Raw genomic sequence first — 26,901 nt, 5'->3', positions numbered from 1 at the left:
CACCAATGAGTTCCCAATCATTTGATTACTTTGCACTGACACTAATTATTTCTAGACTTCTAATTCATCAATAAAAAAACAAATTATTGTATAGAGGAATCAATATTCCACGTATACGTGTCAACTTGCGCGTATATGGGTCACATTCTGTACTGGTTTAAGAAGCCAGTTCAAACAGAAAAAAAAAACAATAACATTGAAGCACTATATGACCCTCTCACGATCCTTGGTCAAAATAAAGCGAAATCCCGGGGGCGGAAAAGGGAGAAAAACAATCACCGCCTCCATCCACCTCGACCCGCACTAGTGCTTCCTTCATCGCAACTCCAACTCATCTCCCTCCTCCCCACTTTTCCAGATCTACTCCTCCACTGCCGCCACCCATGGCGTCTCCAGCCGGAAACCCTAATCCCAACCCCAATCCCAACCCCCCCTTCGAGATGTCCATGCTCTTCAGGCCGCCGCCGCCCAACCCCGCCGCGCCCATCTTCCCCGCCGTCGCCGGCCCGCCGCCGCCCTCCGGCCCCTACTCCTACCCCCCGGCCACCCCTCCCTTCCACCACCTCCCCTACCCCCACTACGCGCAGGACCCCATGCCCCGCCCAGTCATGTCCTACGCCATGCCCAACCCAAACCCCAACCCCAACCCCAACCCCGGGGCTCGCCTCATGCAGCTGCTCGGCAACGCCGGCTCGGGCCACCTCGAGTCCGCGGTCTCCATGCCCCCGCCCTCCTCCGACTTCACCGCCTCGCAGCCGCTCCAGCTCCCGGCGATGCCGTCCGCGCCCCCGGCCAGGATGCTCAGCACCACCAGCAGCAAGGTGCCCAGGGGCCGGCTCCTGGGCGCCGGGGACAAGGCGGTGCACAACGTTGACTCCAGGCTGCCCGGGGAGGCGCAGCCGCCGCAGCTCGAGGTCACGCCCATCACCAAGTACACGTCCGACCCGGGCCTCGTGCTCGGCAGGCAGATCGCCGTCAACAGGACCTACATCGTCTATGGGCTCAAGATGGGGAACATCCGCGTGCTCAACATCAACACCGCCCTGCGCTCACTGCTACGTGGCCATACACAGGTATATATATTTTGGTTTCAGAGAGGTAAATCGTTGGTTAGTTGATTCTCTGGTGGAGAAATGTTCATTTGAGAAATTGATACTCTGGGTTATGAGTACTAATGAATGACGCATCAGACGTTGTGTTCAGCTTATAAGGGAAAATGTTTGAAAAAATTCGAAGTGAAGCTGTTGCATTGCCTATAAGTTAGATTGCTAGAATAACATACAGTTAGGCATTTTACCCTTTCTAATGCAGTCATTTGTTGTTCGTGGCTCGTTCTGTTGCTCGTTACTTCCAAAACAACTTCGTGTTTTCTTCTTATGATATGACACATTATTATTTGCACTTGGGGCCATGATGAGGTTGATCAAATAACTATGTAGTAAAAGCCATGTTATTTTGGATTTTATGTTCGCTAGATTGTTAAGAGACGCTGAACTGGCTTAATTTGGTGACTCAAACATCTTATGGCATGGCACCCGCGGAAGTATTAGTATACATTGTTGTGTGGTGGTTCATTTTCAGCATTTATGTTCGCTCAAGGAAGTCAATGAGGATTTCTAATGTCAATATTTGATACTCCTCTGATCCAAATTAGTTGACGCTGGTTCATTGAAACTAGACAGATTTTAGGCAACATTTTGCTTAATCTGCAACAATTAATTTTGGATCAGAGGGAGTATTATCTTCAAATGGCTGCACACTCCTCATTTTCACGCGGGTGTCAGTTTTGCTCAGTGTATGAAAGTGCATTTGTTTCTTATGCCTTGTGTTTTGTTTTTCTGCAGAGGGTCACGGACATGGCTTTCTTTGCTGATGACGTCCATCGTTTAGCAAGGTACTGTGCAATGAACAGCAAAATAATCTGTATTTGTTCATAATGCCCCTAGTTAGCAGCAGAACAAAAAGTTATCTTCACTCTCCCGATTCTCCTTTGGAGATCACATATTTAACATTTGCGAGGTCATGCATCTCTAGTATTTACTATGAAAATATCAAATCCTTCTCCATATTGTTCAGTATTCTGTTGGTCATATATGCTAACTTGGTTGCTTCTGCTGCAGTGTGAGTGTAGATGGTCGGATTTATGTCTGGAGGATTGACGAGGGACATGACGAAGAAAATAAACCACAAATTTCAGGCAAGATAGAAGTCGCCATACAGATTGTAGGTGATGCCGAAGCGTACCATCCAAGGATCTGTTGGCACTCTCATAAGCAAGTAAGGAACTATTTACATCTCAGTTGCTACCAAGTTATGTTTGCATGTCAACTTACTAATGTAGTTGCACTCTATCCTACAGGAACTTCTGTTTGTTGGAATCAGAAACTATGTCTTAAGAATAGACACGACTAAAGTGGGAAAGGGAAGAGACTTTAATACGGAAGAACCTATTAAATGTCATCTTGACGAGCTGATTGATGGTGTACGCTTAGTTGGTAAGCATGATGGTGACGTGACAGATTTGTCCATATCTCAGTGGATGACCACCCGACTGGCTTCAGGATCAAAAGATGGCACGGTTTGTATCAATTACCTTCCTGTTTATTTGTAAAACTTGGAATTCCCAGTGAATCGGCAGAAAAATATTTTGTAAAACTGTATTTTCTTGAAGATGTGCTTGAACATTTGTCTGAGAAAAATAGGGAAGCTTTCTTCCTCTTTCATTTCACTGAAAAAATAATACAAACAACCATTGATATGTAACTGATACGTTCAGCAATAGGCATGTAGAGTTTTATTTTAACTTTAGTATCTTAGTGCTTTGCTCTTTTGTAGTGGCATAACACAACTTCCTCCTGAGGAAGGAGAACAAACCATTTATCTCTGGGTATATTGTCAAGGGTTATTTGGATGGGGCTGTCATGACATATTTTGGAAACAGTCCATAGAATATCTGTTGTCTGGACTGTAACTCCCTTGATTTCATGGGTTTGACTGCATTTATGCCATTCCGCGTATATCAAAGAAGTATTTACCGTATAAACTACCCCCTCCGATCCAAATTACTTGTCGCAGATTCGACAAGTAATTTGGATCGGAGGGAGTGTTATCAATGTAAGGAAAAAAACCATGAAGTACATTTCATCTGCTATGTTCGTGTAACTCTAGATTGGATAATCATCAGCCTGTCCATACTGTCCTGGAATGAGAAGTCTGATGCTGTCCGGTTATAGTTGGCTGGAAAATAACATCAACTCCTTAAGCACAAATGAGGCCGCAAGCAGTTTTGTTACTTAGTTGGTCTGTCTTTTCAAGTTAGGTATAATGCGATCTAGAGAAGTGCTAATCATCCTTATGAAGCGCATTTGTAATGTATGTAGTTCTATTCTGCAGGTAAAGATTTGGGATGATCGCAAGCCAGTGCCTTTGTCGATCCTGAAGCCACATGATGGTCAAGCTGTTTACTCAGTTGCCTTTCTTACAGCACCTGAGCGCCCACATCATATAAATCTTATCACGGCAGTATGCATTCTTACACATATTACTTTTGTGCCATTGTTTGCCCCATTTGACCCGACATGCTGTTTCTGCTCCCGGGAGCACATGCTCCTGGTTTTTAAAATTAAATTTCAACATATTATATAATTTCAAAAAATTCCGATAAATTTTTTTACGGATGCATCTTGATGTTCTATGTGTTTGCAAAGTCGTTTCACGAAAAATCGATACTTTTTGTGTCATGTGTAAAAAAGTTAAAATTTGGTGCTAAATATAAGCTCTTCACAAGACGTTTTGCTTGTCATTTTTACACAGGACACAAAACCTATCGGTTTCGCGCAAAACTTGGCATACACATATGGATTGTTGACATATACGCGTGAAATTTGTGTTCGTATTTTTTGTGATATTTTAAAAGGTTTTTCTCTGTAGCAGGAGCATATGCACCTGAGATCAAAATTGCATTTCCGCCATTTGACCTCCCTTTTTCAAGCACACATTTCTCTTGGGGCATCTTGTTCAGCTCCTCGTAAAAAACCTATCCTGGGCTAAATGCTTTATCCAGGAGTTTGAACTTACCATTGTGCTGGAAAATAGTGGGTGCATAACTTGTGCGTCGGTGTCGAGCCCATACAACATTACATCTACAAAACACAATGGCAGATTGATATGTATCTTCTGTCTCAGTTAAAAATGAACTATTAGGTGATTATACTGTTTGATTTTGAATAAAAATCTAAACAGAGCAGTATTTGCATACAATCGCCAGGGGCTAAAGAGGCAAAGACTGCTCACGGTTTGGATAATCTGTGAAATGCTATTTTTAAACGAGCGGAATTGTGGATATTCCAATTCTGTTAGAAACAATCAAGATTTGAATCTGCTCTTGTAATCTTCGGATAAACAGAATAATTGACTGCATTTTGTATTACGTTAACATCTTACATGCTATTCTGGTTCTTAATTCTGCAGGGTCCCCTAAACCGAGAAATTAGAATTTGGGCTTCTACTAATGAAGAAGGCTGGTTGTTTCCAAGCGAATCTGAGACTTGGAATTGCACCCAGACTTTGGAACTTGTTAGTTCTCTGGAACCTAAGGCCGAGGATGCATTTTTCAACCAAGTCGCAGTGCTGCCTCAAGCAAACATTATTTTACTTGCGAATGCTAAGAAGAATGCTATTTACGCTGTGCATGTTGAGTATGGCCTGGATCCTGCTTCTACCCGCTTGGATTATATTGCAGATTTTACAGTTGCGATGCCTATTCTGAGTCTCACTGGCACACATGAAAGCCAACCTGATGGTGAACAGGTAGTTCAAGTCTATTGTGTGCAAACAATGGCCATCCAGCAGTATGGGCTGGAGTTATCACTTTGTTCGCCTCCTACATCTGATACTACTGGACTTGGAAGAGACCCAGCTATTTCCCGTGTTCACGATACACCTCTGGAAGTGGCAGGAGCAGAGTCATCCACAGGAACTAGCTTTACTGATTCTTATACTGTTGGTGCATCGAGTAAACAATCGACTATTGATCAGACTACAGGTAAAAGAGTTATCATTTCTCATTCAATTGCTTCAATTAAGTAAGAGATCTTTTAGCCTACCCTAACTTGCTTCAGAAAAAGGCTTCTATGTTCTTGTAACTAAGAGATCTTTTCTTGTGTTTTATCTGCAGAATTTGATCATAAACCATCAGCTCCACCACTTGCACACACAGGTGATGGTTCTGCGCATCTTCCGTCTGCCCCTCTTGCAGCAAACATGGATCTTACTGGATCAGGACCATCACTAGGCAATCGTGACAAAGACCAATCAGCATTGGATCATCAGACAAACCGAAGCACTGAGCCGGTTGCGTTGATTAGGCAAGATACACCAATGCCAAAACCACTTCCCTTGACTAGACAAGATACACCCATGCCAAAGGACAGTTTTGGGAAGGATGAATATAGAGACAGTCACAGTGATGTTAAAATGCTTCCAAATCCTCGTATGATGTTTAAGGTAGGAGGCAATGCCACTCATCTCATAACTCCATCTGAAATTATATCAGGTGCTCTATCTACTGCTGAAAGCAATCAGGTCTCTAAATCTGATGGCGCAAAAATCCAGGATGGCTCTGTTAGTAGCCCTCGGATTACAGAAGTGGAAGCAAAACATGTCGATGAGAGTAAATCTGGTCAGGAACTTGAAGCTATCAAGGAAGCTCAAGCTGTTTGTGAAAGCTCAGAGAAAGCACAAAATTTGTTTGAGCAAACTGTTGAAATGGTAAGTGAGCGTTCAGTAACAACTGATAAGTATAGTGTTGAAGAATCACAGCCATCATTGGATAGACTGGTTCCTGACCATACTGGTGCTGCTGGAGAAAATGTTCTGAACAAAAGTGTGGAAATGCCTGGCAGAAGTGATAACTCCTCTGTGTCTAGGGACCAATCATCTGCCAAGGAGAAGGTTCTTCATCTTCAAGCATCTGGTCAATCATCACCTTCTGCAAGTGCATTTAACTCAACTGAGTCTTCACATGAACCTGTCAGCAGTGCATACCCTCCTATTGATTCATCTTCAGAAGTAGCTGATATGCAAAGTATGCTTCAACAGGTGATCATCTATTTTCTGTGCACTCTGGAGTAACTTTAGTGTAATGGAGATGCTTGTAATATTCTAAAGTTATACTCTGCCTTTTTACGCTGGATATATCTAACATATTTGGTGCAACATTTCCCCTAATTCAAGGTTTTAAGTTTTATAGATTGTAGACTGCACTCTCAACATTGGATGTTAGTTAGATCTTACTCAACTAGTTTCGTGTTAGATGGACTTTATAAATAGTGTTGCAAGCATCTTAGCTTTTGTAGCACTTGAAAACATTACTTAAATCCTGATTATGGACTTCATAAATTGTGTAACATGTGTGGTCTTTTATAGAAACATTACTAAATCTATGTGTGCTTTATAAGCATTTAGGAGTTATTTCAGACCAAAAGTTTTGGCTTGGATGCACCTTTTTTTTTTTTGCACTGGATTGTTCTTATGTAGAGCATACAAGCTTAAGCTTGAGGTTAACAGGTCCAAAATATTCTTGCATGTCTTCTCCATTTGCATATAAGCGTTAGTTTTAGATTCCGTAATATTTTGGCTGGAACTTGAGAGTAACTGACAGTTGACCGGTTACTAGACTTGTTACTGGGAAATCACAGGGTTGTGTTTTCTATGTTGACTTATGGCTTTCGGATCAATGTTGGAAGGAGATTTTATGAGTAAGAGCTTTCAGTTTATTTACGGTGTTGCTCATGTGTCTTGCAGCTAATAATCATGCAGAAGGACATGCAGAAACAGCTAAGTACTGTCGTTATTGCTCCCATTGCAAAGGAAGGTAAAAGAATTGAGACGTCGCTAGGCCGTACCATGGAGAAATCTATCAAGGCTAACATGGATGCCTTGTCGGCTCGTTTCCTGGAGGAGAACACCAAACGTGAAAAGGCAGAAAGGGAACGAATGCAGCAAATGACCACTCTCATCTCAAGCTCAATCAGCAAGGACCTTCCCGCTATGTTGGAGAAGTCACTTAAGAAAGAAGTTTCTTCACTTGGACCTGTTGTTGCACGGACAATGACACCTATTATTGAGAAGTCCTTGGGCTCTATAATTGCTGATTCAGTTCAGGTTTGTGCCTAACTTCTTGTTGTATTTGTTCTTCTTGATTTTGTCACCCTTGCTTTTATTGACTGTTTACTTTTTAGAAAGCGGTGGGTGACAAGGTGGTCAATCAGCTGGACAAGTCTGTTACTGCAAAACTTGAAGCTACAGTTGCTAGGCAAATCCAATTGCAATTTCATACATCTGTAAAGCAGATTCTTCAGGTATGTATCGTCTTGTAGTTTGTTATTCTGCTATGTCATGTAACATGTTACTCTTGTGTCTCAGTAGATGACTTATGTTATTTGTCCATATACAAGTCAATCTGTTCTTAGCTTTGCCACATGTACTAATTTGTTTTAAATGGATGCATGCAGGATGTGTTACGCACCAGCTTTGAATCATTGCTTGTTCCAGCATTTGAACAATCCTGTAAGACAATGTTTGAGCAGGTGGATAGTGCATTTCAGAAAGGAATGTCCGAGCACGCTGTTGCTATTCAGCAGCAGGTCGAGGCAGCACATACTCCATTGGTGCTCACCTTAAAGGTATATGATTTCGGAATTACCTTTCTTTTTTTTGCTACAATCTGTTTTATACTCTTATATTTGTATTTGGAATGGCAAGAAATAGTAAGTTAAAACTTTGCTCCTTTTCTTTCCAATTTATAGTACTAAAAGGAAACTCTTCATACAATTTTCAGGAAACTATCACTTCTGCGTCGTCAATCACCCAGAGTCTTACATCAGAGTTACTTGATGGCCATCGCAAACTATTGGCACTGGTTACATCTGGGAACGCCAGTGCGCAAAATACGAATGTTTTGCAGCCCAACAATGGCCCTATCACTGGTCCCCCAGAGGTGCCAAAACCTTCCGATTTTCCATAATGGTTCTTACTATGATTATTGTTTATGTGTAAAATAATCTGTGCCGACGGTCTAAGCCTTTTGATGTAGTAGTGTTTTAGCTGGGTTCACATGCCTTATATTCCTGTTATTTTAAACGTACCTTCGTACCTTGCATTTTGTCAGGTTGAGGCTCCATTGGATCCGATGAAGGAGCTGGGAAGACTGATATCTGAACGCAAATTTGATGAGGCTTTTACAGTGGCGCTTCAAAGAAGTGACGTGTCAATTGTGTCTTGGTTATGCTCTCAGGTATCTTCCTCCTTCATTAATCAACTAATGCAGAACTAGCAATCTTTAAAAAAAACCAGAACTACATGACCTTTGTTCATTATTACCTTCCTAATTACTGGAATAGCCTGGGTTGGATTATGATAGCTGACCCTGTTGTACAGGTTGATTTGCGTGGGTTATGTACGATGGCCCCACTTCCTCTAAACCAGGGAGTTCTTCTAGCCCTACTACAGCAGCTAGCAGTTGATATTTACACTGAGTCATCCCGGAAAATCCAATGGATGACAGATGTTGCTATGGCAATCAATCCGACAGACCAAGTCATCGCCGCACACGTGAGGCCTATCTTTGAGCAAGTCTACGCCAAATTGGCTCACCACCGGACACTCCCCAGCACCAATCCAGCAGATATCAGCAATCTCCGCTTGCTCATGCATGTCATTAACTCAGTTCTGCTTAGCTATAAGTGATTCCCTTTGGCTGCAGAAACTCTGGGGAGTATGGTCTATTCTTTCTTTGTATAGAGAGAAATTTTGAAAAGCAAGGGAAATCTAGAAGGATGATGAAACTACCACCAGCTAAACTTGGGTGAGGGTGGATGTGTTCCCCCTTGTGTAAATTAGGCTTGTATTGGACTTAAATTGGAGTGTTTCCATGTGAACTGTCGACAAGTCTATTGTTCTTTAAGCGCACAGTCGTCCTTTGTAGCTCCAAGTTTTGATAGAGTAGAAGCCGCTTGCACTAGTGACCGGCCGTTTGCTTGCACATGAACATGAACCGAAAGAGATCGATGATCTTCAGGTGTCAAGAAGTTATTGCTTATTGTGTTTGTTTGTTAACTGTGTTATTACATTGAGCATCTTGTCTAAAATGTACTTGTAGGCTCACAACGCTTTTTCTGTATTATGGGGCGGGTGGCTGACAACAGTTTGTTGGGGCATATGGTGAATGTACCCGTGATATTATTAGCCCTAGACTTGCTGAAGCCTTAGCGATCAGATCGACAGTCTTATTTGCTGTAGATGAAGGTTTGGACAAGTTGATCTTTGCTTCAGATTGTTTGTCTGTCAGAGAATCAATGATTCTGAGAGGGATCGATCTATCTATGGACCGGTGATCCATGCTAAAGACACTGATGGCCTCTTTCTCGTTTTGTTGTTTTCATTATGTTAGTCACTTGTAAAATGTTGCAGCGCATCGTTTAGCTCGGTCTCTTAATTTGTCTAGTAGATCTGTGTGGTGTGGTGTGGTGTGTCTTGGAGTGTATCCGGGAAATAATTTGTATTGACAGTATGTCCCGTTGATTAATAAAGCACACACGTTCTCTAAAAAAAAGCCACTACACCCTCCCGCTACTTCAAGCGTTTTAAATTATTGAAGTTCTAGATTTGTTTAAGTTAACTTATTTTAAGCTTGACCAAGTTTATGAAAAATATATCAACATCTATAACCCCAATTTAATTTTATTAGATTCATCTACAATATGTTTTCACAATATCAGATTTGATGTTGTAGTACCTATATCTATCAATTTGGTTGAAGTTAGTTAAGTTCAATGTAGTATAAACTTAGAAATTAATTTATTTCAGAACGGCAGGAATACCAATCAATCCATACGTAGTCTCAACTGAACAATCACGATGGAAAATGAGATGTTAAAACAGATAACACAGCTAAAAACTCACAATAGCAAATGAGATGTTGAAACGGAATAACGGAAGGACGATGCTTATGTAGTACAATATCTAATTCATAGAAGTGCGTTCAAGTTACAACGTTATTCAATCCCAAATAACATAATTAGACAACAAAACTTCAAAATACAAGCACAGAGATTTATATCAAAACCCTAGTCATGAGCTCATAGCAATACACAAACCACATTGCTACCAAACTTTGCACAACCCAATACATAGCTCAACAGTCAACATCCAATGTTGCCATAACCAAACCCCTTCAGTAGCAGCCAACACAATTCCAGATATATGTATTATCAAGTACGGGCCGCTCCGATGCTAGCGGTGCGAGACCATTTTTGCGCCATTAGCCAGGAAGGCAAACCCATAGGCATACTCAGTTTCAGCCTCAGGATAGATGATTGGTTCTCCCTTGGTACACATGACCATTTACCCCCTTGTCTTGGCCCTCTTCATTCCAAGGCTGTTGTGGAAAGGGGATTGAGAACCAGATCTTTGCATCCCTTCTTCTCGAAGGGTGCCATTGAGCATTGCAAGCTCACGGAGCTGCTGCTTCTTGAAGAAGTCCTGAGACTCATCCTGCTTATAAAAAATAAAAAAGAGCAACTTTAAGACATGGTTCTGCAGAATAGTTTATAAGATCTCAGGTCAAATAACAGAGAACTAGCTTAAGAGTTTAAGAGACATCAAATATCATGCATACCATCGGCTTAAGCAGATCTTCAAGGATCTCACGGGCTTGCATCAGACGAGCATCAATAATTTCAACAGGCATCTCTGCCTCAACCAATATATGAAGGGGTTCATTCAGATGTTCATATCCTGGCTTTCCTCGCATCATTTCCTCCTGCATTAGCACGAACGAAGTGTTAAGGTCCACTCAAATACAAAAACAAACACAAATATGCGAAAAGGCAAAAGGGTAAACTTCAAGGGCAGATGGTTCCTATTGGAAACAGAACAATTTTTGTACGATGATCCAACCTACCAGAAATATATAAGCTCTAACAATATATCAGAAAGTTAAGGATAAGAAGCGGATGGGGAGAAGCCTGCAAAACAGCCAGTATAGCTAAATAAAGAATGGGGTGGGCACCGAAAGGTAAAAGCCTGATCCATCCATAACATGGGATTAGGAAAGGTGACAATGATACAGCTCTATCCTAGTGACGCTTATGACACAAACTTGCCCGACATACATGACCAATACCTATAAACCAGATTTGCCAGTCCATCTAATTGATGAGATTAAGGAGCATGGTATCAGGAGTTACCCGAGCTGGATCTTTAATGCTTCCCCGACCTCTTATTAGCACACGGCAGTCAGTAGTCGCCTCCACTCGCTTCAAGGAATTTCCTCTAGGACCAAGGATGCGACCAACAAAATTGTACTAGAAAAATAAACATAAATGCACCATGAGGGACACAACAATTCATAGTATGATACCATAGGAAAAGTACACTTACTGTTGGATATTGGTCTACTGGAATATCAACCCTCATTTGTTTCTTAACAATTAGTCCAGATGAGCTGCCTTGAGAACCTCCGCGCCAGCTATAAGCAGATGAACTCTGAAATGGTTACAGCTCAATAATTTAGATTTTTAGTATCTTTTGATATGGAGAAACAGGAATAGCTTTTGTCGTAAGCAGTTCAAAAGAAAAAAAAAACCAAACGTAAGGAACTAGTTAACCACAGCTTACTTACGACTGTCGTAATAGTTACATGATTGTGCTTAACAGTGATGTAAGTACTCAACTGCTGGGCAAGTGACTCATATGCTGTTTATTTTATTGACAAGCTAAGGTTCAGATACTCACAAGTATTGTGTAATAATCATCTCAAACTCATCTTACGGCGGCAAGGGAAAGACCTAGGAACACTGTGACCAACTACCAGGCTGATGTTAGACAACTAACTAGCATATTGGTTAGAGTTTTGGCATATTGTGCCGAATTAGTGGATTAGTGTTAGCATGTTAGCCAAACTCCAACAGTTGCAATAAAGAGAAGATTTTAATGTCATCTTTTGAACCCTCTGCCTGGAAGGGATGATAAAGTTAGCAAGTTAGCATAAGAACCAAGCAGTATCAAGAAAGCTTCAGCAGTGTCAATATCAGATTGAAACCCCATAGTTAAGATTCCAGTAATAATAAATTAGCATAATGACCAAAAGGTACAAAACGACTAGCCCCATTAGTGTCCCAATCAGTTAGTAAAAACCTGATCTAAGCTTTCAAAACTGGTAATTAGACATGTAAGAGTAAGTTATGTTAAATGGTCAGTATCCATACTTCTGATTGAAATGCTGATGTCCACCCATTCATGTCAGTAGCTGCTCCATTTGAATATAATCCTCCAGATGTTAGTGGACTACCATGTTCAAGGCCACTTTGATTTAAAAGGGAGGCGTTCTCCAACAGTGTGGAAACACGTATAATTTCTGTTTCAAATTGCAATTTCAAGAACAAGATGTACAAGTTAGCAGTTAGAATTAGTGATTAGCAAATACACATATATACCTGACGAGTTAGTGGAAAGTCACTAATCTAATAGTCATAACAGTATCAACTGCACATCTATATAGTTAGTTGTAAAGCTCTATAACATTTATGCTGAGAAGTTATGCTAAAATAAATAAATAAATAAATAGTATGCACTTGTAGAAAAGATGGATAGCAGAACAAGTATTTAGAATAAAGGGAAGTCAACAAAGATAAATAGAGATACAACATTACAGCTAACCAGAATAACATGAACGAGGCATACAGAAAATGTATAAAACTTTGCAACTCTTTTGTAAGATTACTAAGTGTTCACAACTATAAAAGGTTGGCACACCGGTGTCCATCCAACTAAGCTGAAGCTTCCCTGTGGCTTACTAGTGCCAGTAGTTCAAAATATCCTCAAGCACAAAGAATCACCATGAAGGAGACAAGGATATATATTGCCTTCATGGACATGCCATCCATGTAGTTGACTAACAATTCTATAAACCACCCCAAGTATTTCATTTCTTAATTATAATGGGGTACATGTTACCATATTTATAGGCATGAGTACATGGCTTACTTAGTCCCTGAATCATTGATCTCTAACAAATCTAATCATTCCACTAACCAAAATACAACCTAATCCTAGTAATCATGACTAATCTTGATTTATAGAAATAGAAGCTGGTATGCACCATTGAAATTTGATCTAAAATCCCTGACACCCACAGTACCACAATGGTTTTGTTATTGTCTCACCAAGCAATGGCATTTAGACCAGGGGGGTTAATTTGCGAATTTTCTTGGTGCAACTCGACTTAAGCTAAATCCTAAGAATTCTAAAAATTCCACTTCCCAAAAAGGACCATAATGTGAACTTGAAACCTCTTATCAGAATGCCCGTCGACTCAGTTTGGTCAAAATAGGGCAAAATTTCATCAAAGCATCATATCATAATAAAGAAAAAGTAAAAGTCCATTTCTATCATTGAATAACCCAGCAATGCTGCGTATGAACACAGTGACTAACATAAACTGTTCCTTCAACTGTTTGAGCAAGATTTGCTATTACTGCACAACTCAGATGTAATGGCCACTTGGCCACTACAGACTCAAAAGAGCTAGAAGCAATAAGCTAACGAAATAAACTAATGGCACCACAGTGTGAACAAATAAATGTGGGCTAGGCCAAGCAGATAGACACACACGCACGAAAGAAAGTTCCAAAAGAAATGATGCCCCATGGTGACTCAAACTATAATACCCCCAATAGATGCAAATGCCACCAAGAACACATAATTGCAGATTTGCAGGGTTGCAAGCGCACCAATGAGCTTGAAACATTGAGCTGTGTCATCAAATGAGGTACTATCCAATTTTGTACATTGGAACAGCACGCCTACACTATTTTGCTGAATGAGGCCCAGCAAACCTCGGTGAAGTTAGTGTAGACATTTATCTAGAGCTGGACTACAGTGAGCTAGCGGTGGGCTCTTAGAGAAGATTGGGTATGTAGAGTTTTAGACGAGTACACGACTTTGAGGAGACGAAGCCGCAAAGGTTGAGAGTTAGACTAAGCTGATGATGAGGGGGCAAGGTGAGGGTGGTAGGTAGGGAAGCAGGGTGGTGGAGTGACACAAAAGACATTAACTTACTGTGGAGCTTCATCATTAGCTAAGGCAAGAATAGTTACACAAGAAGGGAGTGGGGTCACCAGTGTTGGGATCAGCTAAATAGCAATCATGAACCACACATCTCTACTCATTTTACAAAATAAAGAGAAGCAGGATATCCCACTCAACAATATCCGCAAAGTAAATGCACACATCAAGAATGATTTGGTTTTGTGGTAAATCTAGACCAGTTGCAGATGAGAACAACTTACCCTGTGTACGAAAAGGGTAACCACTCATAGGCAACGAGATGATACAAAGATGAATGGAGGCGTGAAACAAAGAAAGAGGTACACAGACCACACACTCAGTGAGTGAGAGTCAAATACTCTCGCAATCACAAGAGAATATTCTGAATTGCGTGGAAGAAGTAGCAATTCGAGCAGTACAGACTACAGAGGTGTTATCAATGATAGTAGTAATAGCATTATTGCGTGAGAGCTCACCTTGGTTCAGCAACCGTATGCTGTGAGGGAGCACTGGGACGAACGGGTTGAGCTTGTGGCGCTCCGCGAGCAGCTCCGCAAGGTACCTGGAAAGGATAAGGGGTTAGAACATCTGTCACTGTTGTCGTACACCACTCCAGCTTAGCAACTCAGATTTCCTCCCCCTCGGTTAAAATTTGGTGAAATAACCATGAAATCCACCCCATAGATCGAACGATACGAGTAATAATTAGTAAGTGAGCAAAACCACAAGGCGATCAGCAAGCTGAACAAGCGAAGTGAGCGCCCGAGCTGTTGAATTCAGCGAAAATCCAGCGAAGGTACGGCGAGACGCAATGGTTACCACAGAGCAGAGATCTCGTCGCGGGGGGATCAGATCCGATGCGTAAAAGCCCTAATTAAACCTCGTCGGGTCGGCCAACACCAGATTCAGGCCGCGGAACCTTCCAAGTCGTCGTCCCAAACACGCCGAATCCGCGCGGGGGGAGGCCCGAATCTGGCCTCCCCGGCACGATCGGAGCCGAACCTCGCCCAAAGGTAGCGTGGGCGGCTACTCCTGCCACAGAACCCCGAACAACACACACTCCCTAGCCTAGTCCACGCTCTACACACAGACACGACGGGAAGCTAGGGGGAGAAGGAGGGGAGGCAGCGGGCGGGAGCTTGGTGCATAGTAGTTGCTTACTTCTCCTGTTCGGCGACGGCGGCGGAGGAGGCGCGGAGGCCCGAGATGCGCGGGGAGTGCGGGGTGGTTGACGGGGAGGGCGAGTAGGCCATGTACCGTCCCGACGCCATGTCTACTCCTCTCCTCTCCGTCGGCGGCGGTAGTTGGGCTGGCTAGGGTTGCGCGGCGGTGGTAGCTTATTGCTCCTCGCCCGGCGCCGACGCTGTCCTTGGCAGATGGCGGCGGCGGGTGCGGGAGAGGGGGAGGAGGGTGAGGGTGGGCGAGGGCTTATAAGGAAGGGGACGGACTGAGAATGAGTCCGACGCCGCGCGTCGCGCGGTAACTCGCGAGCGAGTGGCGAACGGATGGAATAGTGGTGTGGACGGAGCGGAGCGGAGCGGAGCGGAGGGGCCGCGGCGGCGGCGCCCGGTCTCCTCTCCTCTCCTCTCCTCTCCTCTCCTCTGGGTTCGGTTCGGTTCGGCGGCCGGTAAAAAATTGCCGGGAAGCTGTTGGGGCGTTGAGAAACTTCAGAGGGAGCGGGTAGTTTCTGGGGACACTGTCCTACTACTTGTGTTGAGTCAAGATTTAGGAGTGGTAGGTGAAGTCTAGAGTCAGAGGGCCCTCAAAATAGGGCGCTGGTAACAGATTTGGATAAATCTTACTCCTAGGAAAATATAATTTTCTATTTGTAGACGCATTTATCCTATCATTGTTGTCCATTTCCAACCTGAGTCCGCTTCGTTTCCCATAGGAACGACCGTGTAGTAACATAATCAGTATTATATCCACGTCCAGTCATTATTTGATCCCAATCCAGCTAAAAAAACTTGATAAAAAAATATAAGAAAGTGAAATCCGGTTCAAAATCCGTTTACACATCTACTCCCTTATGGTCTAGTATTTCGCAAATATAAATAAAGAATGTAACTAGTAGTTAAGCTGGGGTTGTGACATTAAGCTGTCTGCCCAATGCTTGTTTCAGGATTTGCGTCACGGGTAAGACTTTGTGGTTGGGTTGTCTAGAGTTATCGGTACTAGAATATTGTGCCAGGGATGCAATGACTATCACGACATCTATTTATTGTGTTGTTGATCATCTTTGTTTTTTTAATGAAATTGAAACCATTGTTAGCTCAAATCCTCTCACCCATCACCGGCCTGCTCTCTCCGCTGCCGCGCCCCCTCCCCACCACCTTCTGGTCCGTCTCACGCGGGGGCGATTCCACATCGATCTCCTAGCGAGAGGCCGCCACTGGCAATGACGGAGGGCGAGGGGCGGGCATGCCCCGATGGTCCCCTTCGCCCGGAGAAGGGTCGTCGCTGGGACGACATAGGTGGAAATCGGAAGGTGTAGCGGGGGAGGGGGGCTGACAATCACAACTCCTTGGGATGTAGTGAGGCCTCCTCACGGCGATGGTGGCCAGACTCAACTGGTTGACCTCCTGAAGGAAGAGCTGCAGTGAGGCATGGAGGCAGCTCCCTCCCATATATGCAGCGGCTTGGCTCATGGCGGATCTGGGAAGCGAAGCTCCGTTCGGTCGAGGCTGGCAATGGCGGTAGCCGTGGGCATCGTTAGCTTGGTAAAGGTGTCGTGGCTACGAATCTCCTGCCCTACATACATGTTTCAGGGGAAACCCTAGATTTGGGTCTCTCAGATCAGGCGATGGAGGCACTTTCGGTGTCGTTCTCCCTCTTCGGACATCGTTTTGAACAAGATATCGTAACTGTGAGAAATATGGGTTTTTTTTAATCATTTCAGTTACAACATCTTTGACTGACATGATTAAAAACCAGCTGCTTGATTCCACCGCAAGCTTCTTCCTAAGTTTCTCGCCCTTAATCATCACACCCAAGTTTCTTCCGGCCACAAGCAAATCCCTGCCAGATAAACTCGCTGGATAAGAAGGGCGATCGACGTCGCCGTAGCGTAGCCCTGTCGCTAATTAATTTTCTCTCATTTGGTTACGTGTTAGTGCTAGCTACATCACCATGGAAACGTGTAAATTCCATGTGGTGGTAAAGCGCGGACAAGCAGGTAGCTAGAGATGTGACTTCGGAGGTATATACACACCAGTCACCATGATGAACGAAGCTTGTCCCCTGCATGTTCTTAGGTGTTCCCACGATCACGAAAAAGAGTAGATTATGTACAACACTTGAAACACATGGCTTTGATCTTGACAAACTACCTGACATGCAAGTGACACTGGTTGGCTAGACTTTTTCGTATAACAGCTGCTATGTGGAGTTGAAGTTTTTGGGGGCCTTCCAATTCATAAATGTGTGTGCTCTAAGCTTGTATGTATAGTTTGGTTTCGTAAATTATGTGATGGGTTAAATAAAAATTAAATCACACATGTAACCAAAATTCGGTTTTGCAATTTTTCATGATAAATGAGCCCAAGTAAAGTAGATCATCACAAGAGTGCGGACTTTTAGAGCTCGGGCTACATGGATCTCTTTTTTGAACGATTCAAAAAATGGTGTTTTGAAGTTTCAAAAGATTCGGACAAAAAATTCTAGATGTAGAGGAAAATGTAATCTACTGACAAGAAAAAATCTCACTTCGAAATACCAAGTATTATGGGCTGCGCAAAAATAACAAAATCTGACATCTAAAGTAGTGAACAGTGCAAATTTTCAAACCTCTCAAATGTCAGATTTTGTAATTTTTAGACTAGAATATACGATATTTAGGGTTGAGATTTTGCAGTTGGTAGAGTACAATATTATCTATGTCTCAAATTTTTTGCAACTTTAAAATCATGTTTTCAAATTCTAAAAAATACTAAGCTCCATCTCACCTAAGCTCCAAAACGAATTTCTGATCATCACAAGTCCTATAACTATTCGTGGTGTGTCAAGGTATTCCCACCAATTTAATACTATATGTTCGGGACCTAAAACAATTTAACTTGTTGTTTTTGCGTGAAAAATTTATTTAGTTTGTTCATCGCGGATCCTAGGCAACCAATACTGTCATTAATATCATGTTGCAGGAACACCAAGCTTCCGTGTGGCTCGGTTCAGGTCCTCAAGTCCTGATATCATGTTTCAAGAACTTGAACTAGAGCTACTTGTAACCCTATCTGATTAATAGAATCCTCTTTTACCCGCAAAAAAAATACCGTCGCTGATATGCTCATTTGGCGATAATCCATGTGGCACCAGGTCGACGTGGGTCACATTGTTTGTGTGTTTATGTCTACCTTGTACTTTTGAAAACTAAATTTAATTTAGTATATCCCTGACACTTAATATGGATCGGAGAGAGAATAGCATTTTTATAAAACGACATCTATGACTTATTACATTGAAAATGGAAAATCCCTTGAGGTCATCATGGCTTTTTTTTGCAGGTAAAAAAAAATCGCCTAATCCGTGCACATACAATCCAAGCATCAATAATGCGTCGTGGTAGTACTTTGCTTTAAACAAAATGCAGCATAGTAGCAGCTCCAGGAATACAGGGAGGACGTACGACTTTCGCGTCTAGTTGAGCTGATCGTGATTTCCGGTATATACTACGTACTCCTCCAAATTAATTAACAGATATACAAGATGAATTCCCCCTTCGAAAGAAAAAAAGAAGATACTTTTCAAATCAGAGAGAAAAAAATGCACCGGGCAGATTCCGGCTAGCTCTTCGAGTGACATGGACGGAGTCTGAGCAGATAACCATTACGCAGGCAGGCAGGAGCAGGAGCAGGAGGGGATGAATATATTCTCCAAAGCGATTACTCGGCAGCGCAAGATGAATGGCGATGGTCCGGCTGGCCGTCCCCGTCGATCCAGCCTGTCCCCCTTGCGAGAGGAAAAGGAGAGGCGGAAGAAAAGGGAAAAGGTTTCGTGTGCTGGGTGCTGCTGATGGCGCCGCGAGAAAGAGACGGCAGGAGAATCCGCCTGCCAACAACATCGTCTAGCCATGACAAGAAAAGCAAGCCAAGTGAAGCCAAGCTCACCAGTAGTGTTCCGGTATGGTCCAGAATCTGAAACCGACCGAATGTTTGGTCGATGCATGTAAATTTTAGGCAAATTTAAGATACATATTTTTAGGATGAAGAGAGTATCGCAAATCCTAATGAAATTGAATTGTGTTTTGGATGTTGATATGTTACTCTGTGAACATGATCGCATATAAAATAGCCTGACTTAGGACAATCGTTATATTTTTCAGTTGACTTTACAAATTTAATTTGTGCATATTTAAATATGTTGCAAAAGTAGTGCACTGTTTGATTCCATAGCATATAAAATCATTGAATCTTGCACGGGCCTCAATGTCAAAATCGACTATTCTCAACAAGCTAAATAATCGGGAATTTTTGGATGATAGAGAATTAGCAAAACCGATGCTCTTCTAAATTCTATTCCCTCCGATCCTAAAAAAGTGTCGGAAGCTGTAGTCTAATTACGTTTTACTGCTAACCCCTTTGAAATTAATCAATTTGATGACGAACTGCCCACCTATGCGCTGCACCATGTGTCTCCTGGCACAGTACCGAGCCGCACATGCGTAGCAACATGCATATGGTCCCACATACGGATGCATGTAAGCAAGCTGGCCAGGGACGACGGGTTGATTAGCTAAATTGATTGAGGGTGTGTTTGCAAAAACGTTCGTCCGACAGTTTTTTAGGATCAGAGGGAGTAGTAATCTTTGATAATGCTCTAGAATTTCAATGTTTATTATTTATGTTTCACAATCTTCTTTCTCCTACCGTCGATGACGTCTCCTAGTTCAAGCTCGCTTTGGATTACTGCGAACACTCCAACTCTAGCCCTCTTCTCCATCGAGGTCTCCTCCTTCTACTTCGACACCATGGTATCCTGATTTGAAAAACTCCGAGCTTGGTCTATCTCCCGGTGTTGGCGTGTAGATGGCGGCTTTGCCTTCGAAACACGGACTAGTGGTCAGTCCGATGGTAAACCTTATTTCGTAGACTTGAGAAAATTCTCAATTGACTGGCCAATATCTTTTTCAAAAATATTATTATACTAAACTGTAGCATCATTAGATTTCTAGGATGATATTTACATATTTTTTCTAACATATTTGCATGGGTAAGCTGCGTGCGAGAATGGACCTATTTGGCTATGCTCATCATCTACTACTAGTACTACATCACGCGAGCTGGGCATTAGTGGTTAGTTTCTGATCAAAGGAGAACAGTGTGAAATCCAGTCTCACCGAATCGCATATCAACAAGACATACACCCAACAACTTACACGATGCAAGTCAGTCCTAGTGGCAACCAACCACTGGCAAAGCCATGAAAACACGAGGTCCCGATCGGATCCCGATCGACCCCAGTTTTTTTGGTCCAGAAGGAGCCGTCCGGTCTGAAGGACAAACATAATCATCTTCGTCCAGGCCAGAGGAGCAAGCGCCGTTCGAAACAAAACGGTGGTTGCGGCAGCGCGGCGCGGCGCGGGTATCCAATGCTGCTACCGATTCGGGTTGCGGTAGTTATTATAGGTTTCGGACAGTGGGTGCCGTCGCACACTATGCAGGCTGTCACTTGCCTACCTGTACCGATCGAGTTCTTCAGATTTGTTTTATGGAACCTGAGCAAATCGTTGATACGGAGCAGATGCTGGAAAGATTAATAATATGGGTATGGTGCTCTTGAGGGAGAAATTATAATAATTAGTAGAGGTCAAATGATAGATGTGACATGTGCTCGCTGTATTCTCTCGACAGATGATACTGCAAATTCAAACATGGTTGCTGTAGCCCTGGGTCCTCTGTTGGTTTTTGACATGGCCTGAAGAGTTACTCTGAGGTCAAATGATTTGCATGATCGACGAGCTTGCCGGTAGGTCCACGGTGAGATGAGCTTCCCATGTTGTATTAGCCTAGAGGTACTCTCCGTTGTTCTCAAGGTTTAAAATAGCACATATTTATCTGTTAATGGCGCGCTATAGGATATCTAGACGGTCCACGCTAAATTTTAGTAATTTTGCTAGCTATGGCGCTATTTGCGAAATAACATGCTATATCGCGCGAAAATTTCATAGCGTTAGCGCGCTATTTTTTTTCAAGCAAGTTGCTTTCACTTCTCGCGGTGATGAACTGCAATCTGTTGGTTCCACTTCAAAATTAGAAGATAATATCGCTAATGCTAATAATTTTTAATAAATAATTTATACTATATTATTGCCTTGTGAAATGATTATGTTAGCCTTCTAAAATATTTGAGATCTATTTTTATATGTGGTTATGTATTTATGATTCAGTCACTTTTAGACTATATATCCATTCGTTATAGTAAAATTATTTATTTTTAGGCTATATTTAGTATTATTTTGAAAACTCTATTTGAAATAAACCACGCTATTAGCATGATATAGCGTCCATAGCGTTTAAAGGAGGTTGCCGCTAGCTATTTGATTTAGCACGCTATTTTAAACCTTGGTTTTTCTAGGGTGTTACTTTTCTCGATCAACTTCATCATCCGCCAAGTTAATAGCTTAAAACCTCCACTTTTTATGAAAAAAATAATTTTATGAAACCTGGTCCACAAATTCATCTTCGTGGGCCAACTCTTACAATTAACACGGGGCTAGGAGAGAGACCAGTAGCGTCGCCCCGCTCTCCTTCTCACCCTGCCTGGCTGCCTCGCCATCCTTCTTGCCCTTGAGTGCTGCCGCACCGCACTCTGCTCACCGCCAAGCCATGGTGTCATGCCTCCCCCTTCGAACCGAGCGTTGCTGCCGTGGCCCGGCCCTTCGTTGGGGTCGAGCGCTTGCACTATGGCCCCCTCATCACGACCGAGCGTTGCTGCGCCCTCTAGCTTCCCCCTGCTTGTCGTCACTCCATAGCCTCTATCGTCACGCCCCTCTCGCAAGTCGCAAATCAGCGTCGCCGCCACGCCACCAAAAAACTTATTGTGGTGGGATCTTATCCTAAAACTGTAAGATGATGCCAAAATAAAATTTTAACACGAAAAAGTGGTGGATAACTCTCATATGCTTGTAGTACTATCTCTGGTCACATTTAATTGACGTGAGACAACACTAGTTGTATGCTAGGATTAACACCACTCTGCGTCGATTTAATCCAGACGGAGGGAGTATATGTGTACAGATTCAGTTAATTTCGCTGCATCCCATCCCAGTCACCACTCACATCAGTCGCCGAGCGCGCCATTCTCTGGCATTTTCGGCTGACGGATATACGCTGCATCATTCTTGTCTTGTACTCTTGTGATGGAGGTCTAGTGTCCTAGAATTGAATTTTCCACGCATATACTGTACTCTGCATCGTTCTCGATTGTTTCCTTCTGAAATCCCAAACAGAACACAGACACTACTCCAATTCTCATTTCTCAACTGGCGGGCGTGGGCCGTCGGCCCGCCGAGCATCCATTCTCTGAAAACATGGTACCCAGTAGGATATCTGATGAACAGGCCCAGTGACTCATAAATCCTGTTGTTGGATGAAGGGGACGATATGGGCCGCCACTGGGCTGTTATCAAGTCGGATATACTCCAAATCGTCCAGAGTGGTTCGTCTGAAAAAGATATCGACAAGTCACAGGCTCACGACACCGGTCGACGGTCGTGTCAGCGCAAGCTACACTTGTCAAGCTGAGCGAAGCATGCAGGCTTCCCGGCCGCAACACTTGTCAAGCCGCGCGCAGCATGCACGCATTCCGATGACGGATTGACGCTCTGATCACTCCGCTCCACCGCACCGCCACCCGCCACGCCGGAGTGCCGGAACGGAATCCCCTTTCTCTTCTCGCTCCCTGCTTCTTCAATCTTCAACGCCCCCCTCTGCATGCACGCGTGCGACTGATTAATCGATCGGAGACATGCCGATGCGGCGGTGCGGCGACGGGTGCGATGGCGCGGTGGACGCGATGCTGCAGTGCCAGAAGGTGAGCGACTTCCTCATCGCCGCCTCCTACCTCTCCATCCCGCTCGAGCTGCTCTACTTCGCCTCCTGCGCCGACCTGGCGCCGCTCAAGTGGCTGCTCCTCCAGCTGGCCGCCTTCGCCGTGCTCGGCGGCTCCATCCACCTGCTCGCCGTGCTCTCCCACCACCACCCGCACTCGTCCGGCCTCCTCCTCGCCTCCACCGCCGCCAAGCTCCTCGCCGCGCTCGTCTCCGCCGCCACCGCGCTCTCCCTCCTCACCTTCATCCCGCGCCTCATCCGCGCCAAGCTCCGCGAGGCCCTCCTACGCGCCAAGGCGCGCCAGCTCGACCGCGACCTCGGCCTCATCCGCCGCCGCGTCGAGGCCACCTCCCGCGTCGTCCGCATGCTCACGCGTAACATCCGCGCCTCCCCGCTCGACCCGCACGCCATTCTCCACACCACCTTGCTCCACATCGCCGACGCGCTCGCGCTCCACGTCTGCGCCGTCTGGGTGCCTGGCCCCGGGCCCGACGGCGACGACCAAGTCCTGCAGCTGGTGCACCAGGTGAGCCTGAGAGACAAGGGCGCAGTGCAGCTGGGCTCGCAGGCCCTTATCCCCGCCGATGACCCCGACGTGGTCCACGTGATGTCCAGCGAGGCCGCCAAGGTGCTCGGGCCGGGCTCGGCGCTCGCGACGGCTAGCCCCCGGGGATCCGTGGCCGCCATACGGATGCCCATGCTCAAGGTCTCCAACTTCGACGGCGGGAGAACTCCCGAGCCAAGCTCCTATGCCATCCTGGTGCTGGTCCTGCCTGACACCGATGGCTCGCGTGGATGGAGCGGCCAGGACCTGGAGATCGTGGAGGTCGTCGCGGACCAGGTCGCCGTGGCGCTCTCCCACGCGGCGGTGCTCGAGGAGTGGCAGTCGCTCCGAGACAGGCTCGCCGAGCAGCACGGCGACCTGCTGTACGCGAAGCACGAGGCGGCGACGGCGACGGAGGCCATCCACTCCGCCCAGAGCGCCATGTGCGGCGCCATGCAGAGGCAGATGCACTCCGTCGCCGGGCTGCTCTCCATGCTGCGGCACGCCGCCGCCACGGAGAACATGCGGCCCGAGCAGAGGCTCGTCGTCGACGCCATTGCCCGGACGAGCGCGCTCTCGCTGGCGCTAGCGAACGACGCGGACGCGGAGACGCTGACGATGAGCCGCGTGCCGTTCGGCCTCCACGCGCTGGTCAGGGAGAGTATGGCCGTCGCGCGATGCCTGTCCGGGTGCAGTGGCGTCGTGTTCTCGCACCAGTCGGAGAATCCCCTGCCCGAGTGGGTCGTCGGCGACGAGACGAGGGTGTTCCACCTCCTGCTGCACATGGTGGGCACTCTGCTGAGCCGCCGGCCGTGCGATGGCGCCGCGCCGGGATGCCTCTCGTTCTCCGTCAAGAGGCGCAGTGTTAGTGACGAGGAGAGGTACGGCCGGGACTGGACGCCGATGCGATCATCTACAGGTTGCACCGTACGTGTTGAGTTTCAGTTTCGGATGGAAACACCAACGGTCAGACCCGCCAGCTCCGAGATGGGGTTTAGCTTCGGCATGTGCAACAAGATCGTGCAGGTAAAGTGCGCCAAAATTGATTTAAAAGGGGAATTGCTAGTTATCTGCAAATGGTTCGATGATCGTTCACACATTTTCTTTCTTCGATCGTCAGATGATGAACGGCAGCATGCGGTCGTCGGGATCAGACGGAGCACGCATCACCGTCGTCCTGCAGTTCCATCTCCCACAGCCGGGCGTGCACCGGCGGACGTCGGCGCCGTCTATCCCTCGCTTCGACGGCCTGAGGGTCCTGCTCGCCGACAGCGACGGCGTGAGCCGGGCGGTGACCCGAATGCTCCTCGAGAAGCTCGGGTGCCAGGTGATGCCGGTGCCGTCGGGAGCGCACTGCCTGAGCCTGCTGGAGAGCGCCGGCTCGTATTTCCAGCTGGTGCTCCTCGATCTCGACACGGGCGCCACCGCGGCGGAGGACGTGTTCGAGGTGGCGCTCCGGATCAGGGAGCTCAGGAGCAGCTGCTGGCTGCTCGTCGTCGCCGCTCTGGCGTTCGGAGGCGGGGACGACGGCGGCGGCGTTCGCGAGACGTGCCAGCGGGCGGGGATAAACGGCGTGGTGCAGAAACCTATCACCCTGACGGCGCTCGGAGCTCAGCTCACTGGAGTACTTCAGAACAACTGACGATGGTTGAACTTACCGAGGGGCGAGGGATGTCACGTCACGCACTGCGTTCTTGTTCTGTTTCCATACTGCTAGAGTGCTAGTGCTACTTAAGTGCATGCTTCAGATGGCTCAAGCTGGAACACGAATAAAGAAAATCATGGCCATCGTTCTTCTTCGAAGATGATAGACGATCCAAATGCAAGCGGATCAATGTGTTCGTGTCGATCTATTTGCAGCCAAAATTTGAAATGCGAATGCATTGCGGCGAACAAACAACACTGACAATGGCGCGTGTCCGCCTCTTGTAGCCTTGGCCTGACTGGCCTACAGTTGCCTTGGGCCCACCTAGAGGCCAGTCCGTCAGCGACCACTTCGCTACCCCTCCTGCGCGGCACCATCAATAACATGTTTCGATTTAGCGGCCAGGGTGGCGGATGGTCTTTTGCACCGCCATCAGCGACACACCCGAAGTCCAGCGCTGACATTGAAAGCGTCCACACTCATATCCTCTTTACAACAGCGGCATTGTCCTTATCTTGCTATTGCACACAACATGCCCTCCACCATTGTTACTTCTCTTCTCCCAGCTCAGGCAGCACCTCTACATGACAGCCATGGGCAAGGGATCGTGGCCATGGAGGAAGCCCAAGCACGACCACAAGGCGGAGTCGTCGGTCGGGAAGTCTAAGAAGTCGCACAATTGTGTCCCCATCCCGTGGATGTGGTACGGGCACTCTACAACAACATGACCAACTACGAAGGGTGAGATGACGTCCACTTCCCCGATGGTTTGATCCCCTCAACTATCGCAGCGTGCCCATGACACCAATGCCATGGCAGGGCCGGGAGAGGCTTCACTCCTCGGCAGGCCCTTATGCACCTGGATCTCCTCGCAGACCTAGTCTACGACATCAACTCATCGATGTGGGACATGTTTGGAAAACTCGAGTGGGATCCTCGCCGCCAAGCCGAGTTTGACTACGACACTCCCGCGTTGCTGGACGTGAAGGAGGGGGACGAGGAGGAGCCGCCATCGAGCGAATACGACGACTAGGTCCCGAGCGAGAAGGAACGGGACAACGCTGAAGACTTCATTGGCTATCTCACCTACTTGGCGGAGAATGCCTAGGAAGAGGGCACCGTAGACCAGCTCCACGTTATGTCGGATGGGCTTGACGTGGAGGAGGTGATCATGCTAGCCATCAAGGCCTTAGAGGTGCAAGAGCCGTCGCTGTCGCGCACCCAACCCAGTTATGCCACTACGCATATACCGGAAGGGTTGTCCGAGGAAGAGGACGCCAGGCTCACCATGGATGCCACAAGTGCACCGCCCCCTCCACACCACAATCGTTGTGGGAGTAGCGCCCAGTGTCTGCCCTAACCGCTCCTCCTCCTCCTCCACCGCCATACCCTTTGACATCATTGGCGCCGAACTGGTCGTGGGAGAAGTATCCCGCTACTACCTCGACTCCTCCTCCTCCTCCTCCTCCGCTAGTATACCCTGGCGGCACTGGCATCCAACTAGCCGTGGGAGATGTAGTTGATCGTGGACCTCACTCAGAAGACGACGAGGAGCAGTG

General features: G+C 45.8%; 3 protein-coding genes across 5 annotated transcripts; 2 read left to right on the top strand and 1 right to left on the bottom strand.

Moving 5' to 3' along the window:
- Window positions 1–298: 298 nt before the first annotated feature.
- LOC127306357 (enhancer of mRNA-decapping protein 4) lies at window positions 299–9,117 on the top strand. Of its 2 annotated transcripts, XM_051336970.2 has the most exons (14): window positions 299–1,073; window positions 1,845–1,894; window positions 2,121–2,277; window positions 2,360–2,578; window positions 3,394–3,522; window positions 4,471–5,044; window positions 5,177–5,505; window positions 5,614–6,099; window positions 6,805–7,164; window positions 7,242–7,361; window positions 7,515–7,685; window positions 7,841–7,999; window positions 8,171–8,296; window positions 8,440–9,117. In XM_051336970.2, exons 1-14 carry the CDS (start codon window positions 384–386, stop codon window positions 8,746–8,748), a joined length of 3,879 nt encoding a protein of 1,292 aa, XP_051192930.1. In that variant the 5' UTR covers window positions 299–383; the 3' UTR covers window positions 8,749–9,117. The 2 variants fall into 2 exon arrangements, with proteins under 2 accessions (XP_051192930.1, XP_051192929.1); XM_051336969.2 differs by having other exon boundaries at window positions 5,177–6,099.
- Window positions 9,118–10,007: 890 nt separating this feature from the next.
- Window positions 10,008–15,668, bottom strand: LOC127306359 (KH domain-containing protein At5g56140). 2 transcript variants are annotated; one of them, XM_051336973.2, is made up of 7 exons: window positions 15,271–15,668; window positions 14,586–14,671; window positions 12,270–12,418; window positions 11,443–11,547; window positions 11,250–11,366; window positions 10,679–10,822; window positions 10,008–10,557 (listed from the first exon to the last, which is right to left on the bottom strand). In XM_051336973.2, exons 1-7 carry the CDS (start codon window positions 15,378–15,380, stop codon window positions 10,405–10,407), a joined length of 864 nt encoding a protein of 287 aa, XP_051192933.1. In that variant the 5' UTR covers window positions 15,381–15,668; the 3' UTR covers window positions 10,008–10,404. The 2 variants fall into 2 exon arrangements, with proteins under 2 accessions (XP_051192933.1, XP_051192934.1); XM_051336974.2 differs by having other exon boundaries at window positions 10,008–10,554; window positions 15,271–15,664.
- Window positions 15,669–23,076: 7,408 nt separating this feature from the next.
- On the top strand, window positions 23,077–25,385 carry LOC127306358 (ethylene receptor 4-like). Its single transcript, XM_051336971.2, has 2 exons — window positions 23,077–24,723; window positions 24,818–25,385. Exons 1-2 carry the CDS (start codon window positions 23,077–23,079, stop codon window positions 25,337–25,339), a joined length of 2,169 nt encoding a protein of 722 aa, XP_051192931.1. The 3' UTR covers window positions 25,340–25,385.
- The last annotated feature ends 1,516 nt before the right edge of the window (window positions 25,386–26,901 follow it).

Source organism: Lolium perenne, chromosome 6 (genome assembly GCF_019359855.2).
Source record: "Lolium perenne isolate Kyuss_39 chromosome 6, Kyuss_2.0, whole genome shotgun sequence".
Taxonomy (NCBI): Eukaryota; Viridiplantae; Streptophyta; class Magnoliopsida; order Poales; family Poaceae; genus Lolium; species Lolium perenne.
Note: the sequence above shows the minus strand (reverse complement) of the source record. Positions and strands in the feature narration are given on the sequence as shown.

Coding starts and splice junctions, on each gene's coding strand:
- LOC127306358 (XM_051336971.2), top strand. CDS start 23,077: ATGCGGCGGTGCGGCGACGGGTGCGATGGCGCGGTGGACGCGATGCTG. Junction 24,724..24,817: donor TGTGCAACAAGATCGTGCAG/GTAAAGTGCGCC, acceptor TTCGATCGTCAG/ATGATGAACGGCAGCATGCG.
- LOC127306359 (XM_051336973.2), bottom strand. CDS start 15,380: ATGGCGTCGGGACGGTACATGGCCTACTCGCCCTCCCCGTCAACCACC. Junction 11,548..12,269: donor CATCAGCATTTCAATCAGAA/GTATGGATACTG, acceptor TAACCATTTCAG/AGTTCATCTGCTTATAGCTG. Junction 11,367..11,442: donor CAGTAGACCAATATCCAACA/GTAAGTGTACTT, acceptor TTATTTTTCTAG/TACAATTTTGTTGGTCGCAT.
- LOC127306357 (XM_051336969.2), top strand. CDS start 384: ATGGCGTCTCCAGCCGGAAACCCTAATCCCAACCCCAATCCCAACCCC. Junction 6,100..6,804: donor TGCAAAGTATGCTTCAACAG/GTGATCATCTAT, acceptor TGTGTCTTGCAG/CTAATAATCATGCAGAAGGA. Junction 8,000..8,170: donor CTATCACTGGTCCCCCAGAG/GTGCCAAAACCT, acceptor GCATTTTGTCAG/GTTGAGGCTCCATTGGATCC.